The following is a 7,364-nucleotide window of genomic DNA, read 5'->3' as shown; positions in this document are numbered from 1 at the left end:
ATTCTTCTTAACACCTGAGTTTTGTTAACCTCTTTCTTGCTTGTCTGTTTCTCTTCACCCTTTGCATATTACATACTTTATTTGTAAGTGGTACTACTGTATGGAAAGGAGTTTGTTTGTGACCATAGATAAGGAGAAAGGTTGGATACTATCCTGTTTATGCATTTTGAGAAGGACTGTTTTACTCATATCAGCTAGTTTTGTTTTATTTCCTCACAGCATGACAAATGAGTTTATAACTAGTCAGGAGAAGTCCTCAGTTGTGTCAATGGAAAATTCCTCTACAGAGACTAAATTCTTCCTTCTTGGTATGACAGATAACCATCATCTTGCGATCCCACTTTTTGGACTCTTTTTTATTATGTATTTCATCACTGTACTGTGGAACCTAGGCCTGTTGGTACTAATTCAAGTCAATCACCGTCTCCACACACCTATGTACTTTTTTCTCTCGAATCTGTCCTTCCTTGATGTCTGTTTCTCTTCCATCACAACCCCAAAGACTTTAGCAAATTTATTATCTCAGCTACAGGAAATTTCTTTCTTTGGATGTATGGCTCAAATGGGCTTGTTCATAATCTTCGCTTCTGCTGAATGTAATGTTTTGGCTTCCATGGCCTATGACCGTTACACTGCCATCTGTCAGCCACTGGTTTACCACATTACCATGTCCAGAGGTCGTTGTCTCCTTTTGGTAGCAGGATGTTACTTTGGTGGGTTACTTAACATGGTTGCTGTAACAACTTCCATGGCACAACTATCGTTTTGCCAGCCCCATGTCATCTCACACTTCTTCTGTGATATACCCCCACTGCTGGCATTGGCCTGCTCCGATCCCTGGGTAACCCAGATCTTGGTTGTTGGCTGTGGGGGATTTACCCTTGTTACATCGGTCATGGTAATTCTTCTCTCTTACATGTCTATATTCATGACTATCATGGGCATTCCTTCAGTTTCTGGAAAACAGAAAGCCTTCTCCACCTGTGCTTCCCACTTGACTGCAGTTGCTCTGTACTATGGAACAACTATGTACACATACTTGCAGCCCTCTCAGCATGGGTCTCAAGCAGGAAATCAGATGATCTCAGTGTTTTATACTATGGTGATCCCAATGTTAAATCCTCTCATCTACAGTTTGAGAAATCAGGAAGTGAAAGCTGCCCTGCAGAAAATATTGAGGCACAGTCTCTAATCTACTTTGTCTCACGAGATAATAGAATTTACTAAGACTTACATTTTGTTCAGTGTTTTGCTTGATTACATATGAATCCTATTAATAAAACCATCTAAAGACTATGAAACTTTATTTTTATTTTATGAATGAGAATAGAATCTAGGATGTTAACCAAACTCTAAGAACTAGCTGTGGAGAAATAATCTCATTGGCTTATGCTGCAAGGAAAACCAGAAAATAGTATTTATCTGGAGCCAGGGTTCATGGCACAGCAGCGTGCCGAGTCCAATGCTGGCTTGGGCTGTATAATGAGATGACCACATTTCAAAATCGAAGACAAAATAAACACATCAAATCCTCATCATTATCAATAAGTGGGAAATCAAGGCTGTGCTTCCATCTGCAGTCAGGCACAATCATTGAACTGCAAGTATATTTTATCTTTAGACTTTACCTCTAAGAACTGTGCAACCTTGGAAGTCAATCATCTATTGTCTACTAACTGCTAGGTGTTATGGAAGTGGCATAATTGATTGTCTTGAAAAGCAAAAGTCTGAGAATTCCAGGTTTTAAAGCATTTGGCAGACTCTCGGGCACACATAACGATTAAAAAACAAAACTCTTTCACCTATTCCTCTTCTTTCCTTGTCTCTCTTCTAAGTAACTTAAACCACCCACCTTTTACAGCTCCAAAGCAAAGATTTAATCATTGACATTCCATTTCTATCTGTAACTCCAAGTACCACATCGATATCAGTTCTCTCCTCTTCTCTTGAGTTAACTTCTTCTTCACCATCAGATCAAGGAGTTCTCTCTTCTCACCTGGATTTGGTAACTAGTTTTGTATCCTTTCTTCCTGAAACTACCCTGGGTCCTATCAAATTTACTTTTCATCAGACAGCCACAGATTTATGTGGTTAATCTGACTGATGAAGAATGTATAAAACTAGTTAGAAATTAAACAAGCCTGATCATAGTAGCCCTCTCTTACTCTGCACACTGTTTAAAATATATTCTCTTTCCATAATACAAATTCCATAGTCATGAATATAGCACAAAAATGTCCCCATTCCTTGTGGGCTATTCATCCTTAATGTCTAAACTTAAATTCCATATTTTTGTGACTATATTTTCCTGATGTTTTAGAGAGAAGTGAAAAATACCCTTTTTTTTCTAATTCACTTTGCATTTCTCTTATAGGTTTATGACACTTTGACATCCTGTGAAATACTCAGTGATTTACTTAAATTTTTTGCCTTTGGAAAGATGAAAACATGTTTGGTTGATTTTCTTTAGTCCTAGCAGAGGTCTTGGTTACTTAATAAAGGCTACAAGAAATAAGCAGAGTTTGAATTAATTGACAACAAACCCCCATCTTCATTAAATCCATGTTCTCTACTGTATATTGTTGTATCTTGTTCAATGAAGGCAAAGTAGAAACTCTTGCCTTCTAGAACTCCTGAATGCAGCAAAATCTTTGGGTTCTGTGGATGCTTCTCATTGTCTCTAGGAATAAATCTGAACTTCATTTCCTTCAATAACCTTTAATGTTTCTCTCTCTACCACCACATCAATCTGATGTCCTCTCTAGATTTTTGTCCTTCTCTAGTATCTGATACATTATGTATATAGATTGCATCTTGTAATAAAAGACCATCTTTATGTACTGTTTTCCAAATTGGAATCCATAGGTAATAAGGCCCACAGAAAGCATGGATAACTGTAGATTAAATATTTTCAGCACTGAAACAAGATTGAAAGAATAACAGTGCAATAGTTTTGCCTAAAGACAATATGATGCGGTCATTACCTGGCTTTCACTATCTTTCTCTATTCTTATCTCCAGAACCTCAATGACAGAAAACACTAGATTAATAAAAGTTGTTCTTTTCAGAATATTCACAAGGGAAACATTATATTCTGGAGCTCACTCAGCTAGTCAGTGGCAAAGGTAGAATTATAATTTAGGCTTACTGATTTATAACCCCTGAACACTATGTACTAATACTAACCTTCGATGTAGTATGGTGCTTACTGTGACTGGGAAGATAAGATGAAATGGGCGCCATATAATTGTGCTGAAAACACTAAATTGGCATTTGTTTCCTTACTGTGTGAAATACCCACCCCAAAATACACAATTTAAAGACCCCCATAGAAGTTACAGATAGCTACAACCTTATCAGTTCCCATCATTTCTCTACAGAAAGTTATGGGCCTCAGGATATCAAAGTGATTTAGTAAGAGATATGCTCATACATAGTACTGGCAACATAATTGTCAAGTCCTGACCAAGATGTACCTAAGAAGATGAAGCCCCTCGAACATACAACATTTTTCTACAGTCTTTTCTTCAACTTGTGGTGCTGCCTTAATTTGGTTATTTAGTGTCACACCATCTCAGGTGCAGGGATGCTTAAAAGGCAAGTTCAGACACTCATAGGTATCTAGTAACCTTTTATTAAGACTTGGTACAGATGTACAGGGTCTACTAAATACCAGGTTTCTCTTGCCACCAACTGCTGGGCAAGCAGACAAAGTTAACCTAAGCATTTTACCTTTCCATAAACATGATGCCCCAACCCACCAAAGGTCTTTTAAGTTTTACTTCTATGGAGATCATCAGTAGTTCCATCTCACTCACCTGTAAAAGGTGATATTATGTCAGTGACAATCTGTGGCTAGGATAGCTGATACCATGTTCAACAGTAATATTTTGCAGCTTTCTTGCACCTAAAACCAAGCCTATCTATGATTATGCTTAAGCTTCTGAGGGTAGAGAATGATGAGATAGAGTAGGACATGCTGGGTGGGGTTGATGGAGTCATAGTAAAGAATATGTTCTAGAGAGATGGAGAGACAATGAAAATAGGACTACATGCCATTAGAAGGTCCAGGCTTCGAGTATGCATGCATTTGTGCTTGTAGAGTGCCATGACCAAAAAAATTCAACATATTACAATGCCATAGATGTGAAGCTAAACTCCAAATCTCAGGCCCTTCTAAACTATGGGACCTGTACAAATGCCTTGATCACATGATATGAAACCATTTCTGTTTATAAAGAGGGGTTTCTTTAAGGAGTAGAACATGGTAGTTAAGGTACAAATTCCATGGACAAAGAATGTGGCTTGATTGAGTAATGTGTACAAGGCTCCAAATTCTACCCACATAACAATAAGAGAGAGTTTATGCTATAGAGTCAGTGTGGCAGCCACTGGAACTCTCCCTTTGTTTTCTAATTCTGTGATCTTAGGCAAGCTGAAGTTTCTATGTTTTCTGGTCTCCAATACAGGAATTAGTTTCCATGTACTGTGGATCTCCTGCCAATGTTTGTTTCAATGATATTTATCCAGTGTTCATAGTACATAGCCAAACTCAGCCCCCAGTGGCTTATGGGAAACTCCTCCAGGTTTGGACAGAGCGAGTGGATCTAGTCAGGCATTCCTGGTAGGCTTTTGATTTTCTTCACAAAACTCAAGGCCTGAACTTCTGAGTCTCAGTGTTACAAAATTTAGCCTTGGGGATCATTAACTCAGGATTTTTGGGTTTGTTTTTGGCTTCTCCAGCAGGCTTCCAAGAAGACATATTCCTCCTTTTGTCTCATAAACAGTGGCTCAATGGAAATGACTGTCTGTGGGGATTTCTGAGCTCTCCTTCTCAATCTTGCTATACCAATGCTTTTCTGATACATCTGTTCATACTGTGACTTCTCCTTCATAGCAACGTTAAGTCTTTGCTTTAGGGAATCAACTGATGTTTTCTTGTTAGTATAAATGTAATTACTGTTAGTAAATGCATTAAAGTAGCATACTATTGTCTTATCAGAATCAGAAAAAAAAAAGGAATTCAAACAAGGTGTTTTATCCATAGATCTTAGCTCAGCTTTTTCAGAGGTAGAAAGCTCATCTCATTGGTTGAAGAGATGCTGAGCAGCAGAGAGAAGGTTGTCAGGGGCAGTCAAGTTTCCATGAGAAAAGGCAGCTGGGCCCACTCAGATGTTTTGAGCAAATGAATCCCTTCATTCTGCCTGCATCCAGTGGCCAGAGTTGCAGACACTAAGCCTTGCTTTCCCAAGAGCTGTGTGAACATGGCTAGGCCCTTCTCACTTCAAACATGCATTAGGCTATAGGCCCTTTCCTGGGAGTAGGCTTCTCTAACTGTTTTAGTGACCCTTTTTTGTCTTCCTGTGGGTGGTAGTGCTTGGAGCATCATACAGGTCTGGGCCTCTAAGCAACCAATTATGATGAAACAGTCCTCAGTATCTGTGACCTCAGTCCCAATAAGTCCTCGTGTTGGACCCAGTACATAGAGTTTATCAGTACATACAAAGCAGTAAGGCCAGTTCTGTGGTGTTTGGCTGAGCAGCAGAGATCAGAAGACAGTGCTATTATCTAAGAAAAACATGTATTAGGGTCTTCTTTGGCCCTGAATTAACATATCATTTGTCTACCAATTAAGTTTCTTGGAGATATTGGAGTAGGAACATCCTATTCATAGCAGAATTTTGCTGTCTCCCCAGACATGTACCCTACGAAATTTTCTGCTGTCTCTTGCACAATGGTTCCTGAGCCTTGGAGTTAGGAATGTGATACAGTACCCAATTTAGAAAGGAACACCTCACATCCTCTCATTTTATGTGCTTGACAAGATGTGTGTCTCTGTATAACCACCATCTATTGCAAAAAGAAGCTTCTCTGATGAGGGCTAAGAGATACATTAATCCTTGGATATAAAAATGAGAGCTTAGGAGATGCTTTATTACTACATTCATTTAGTAGAATAATACTATTGGGTTCTTCCTTAGCCCCTATAAACTAGCCAGCCATGTAATTTTGGCTCAGGCATGAACTTCAGTTTGTGTTGTCCATGTACTCACTGAGGCATGGTCAAACTCTCAGTGGCCAACCCTTAAAAGAAAACTGAGTCCTTTCCCACCTGCACCGCATGCCAGAAGCCACCAGTTGTGGAGAGCTACATATCAGTATTTTTATCACAGTTTCTAAGAGTTCTCTTTGATGACTTCCCATTAAGCTATTCCTTTTTGAGGGGGTAGAGATGAGGTGGGTAGATGTTGTTACAGTCTTCAATGATTTTCCTTCTCAACTGAGTCTACAGTTATGAATACGACTGCCAAAGTAGCTTCCTTGCCCTTTGCAGTCAGTGGGAGCATGGAGCATGGCCTTCTACATGATTTCTGTAACAGCAAGGATAATTGCTGACCACATGGTCTCTGGTGTCAGCAGACCTTAGCATGGTCTCTGGTAGCAGAGCAGACCACAGACACCATGATGACCCTCTGATGCAACACAGGCCATGGACATCAAAATGTCTTTGTTTTTAATCTTAGTCATTCCACCTGGTAGAAGATGAAATATCAATGTGATTTTAATTTTCATTTCCCTAATGACTAAGAATGATGAACAGTTTTCACATATTTCTCAACCATTTGTACTTGTCTTTTCAAGTATCTTTGTTTAGTTTCATATCCCAGTTTTTATTGGGTTGGTTGTTTGGGTTGCTTTCTAAGTTTTTATATATTCTAGACACTAGTCTTTTGTCATCTGTATGAAGGGTGTTTTGTATAACTCCAAAAATATGGGTAAGCTGTCATTATTGGAGGACAGAAATGTGCTAGTTTGTACAAGAATAAGTTGAGTACACTCTGCATGTATTAATTATTTTTGGCTGTTTAGAAGGTCATAGAAAAGAGCAAGGAGAGAGGTGAGAGGTGAGAGATGCCACCGAAAACAGGGGCTATAGCCCTTTTTCTTTTGGAGCATAGAATATTGGCCCTAGAGGAAAAAATGGTCAAGCACTTGAAAAACAAAGCCAGATATAAATTAGTATTATTTTATGATTTTTCAAAAGTAGTTTGTAAAATGTCTGTCTCAAACTCATTAAATTTCCACTTATTTCTTTTTTAGTCTTATAGAGATATTTTCCTGCTTTAAAAGGCAACCTAAATTCATAACAATAAAGGTGTTAATTTCCCTTTGGTAAGGATTGTCACCTTTTCCACACATGCTGTTTGACTCTGATAATTAATTGAATTACCTAAAATCACCTTTTCCTCATGCTCATTATTGAGGACTGGAAAATATGGAGAAAGGAGAGACAAATTGATAAGTTCCAACCTCTCCAGGCAGCCAGCATTAGCATTTTGGCATAGTATTTTTAGTGTTTTTTT

The 7,364-nt window shown here is 38.6% G+C and overlaps 1 protein-coding gene across 1 annotated transcript; it reads left to right on the top strand.

Moving 5' to 3' along the window:
* Positions 1–268: 268 nt before the first annotated feature.
* On the top strand, positions 269–1,192 carry LOC127185443 (olfactory receptor 151-like). The gene has a single exon (XM_051141902.1). It carries the CDS (start codon positions 269–271, stop codon positions 1,190–1,192), a length of 924 nt encoding a protein of 307 aa, XP_050997859.1.
* Positions 1,193–7,364: the final 6,172 nt, after the last annotated feature.

The sequence above is a fragment of the Acomys russatus genome, chromosome X, assembly GCF_903995435.1.
Source record: "Acomys russatus chromosome X, mAcoRus1.1, whole genome shotgun sequence".
Lineage (NCBI taxonomy): Eukaryota > Metazoa > Chordata > Mammalia > Rodentia > Muridae > Acomys > Acomys russatus.
This window is presented reverse-complemented; position numbering and strand designations above follow the sequence as displayed.

What these genes read in the sequence shown, in the direction of transcription:
- LOC127185443 (XM_051141902.1), top strand. Translation starts at nt 269, where the DNA reads ATGGAAAATTCCTCTACAGAGACTAAATTCTTCCTTCTTGGTATGACA.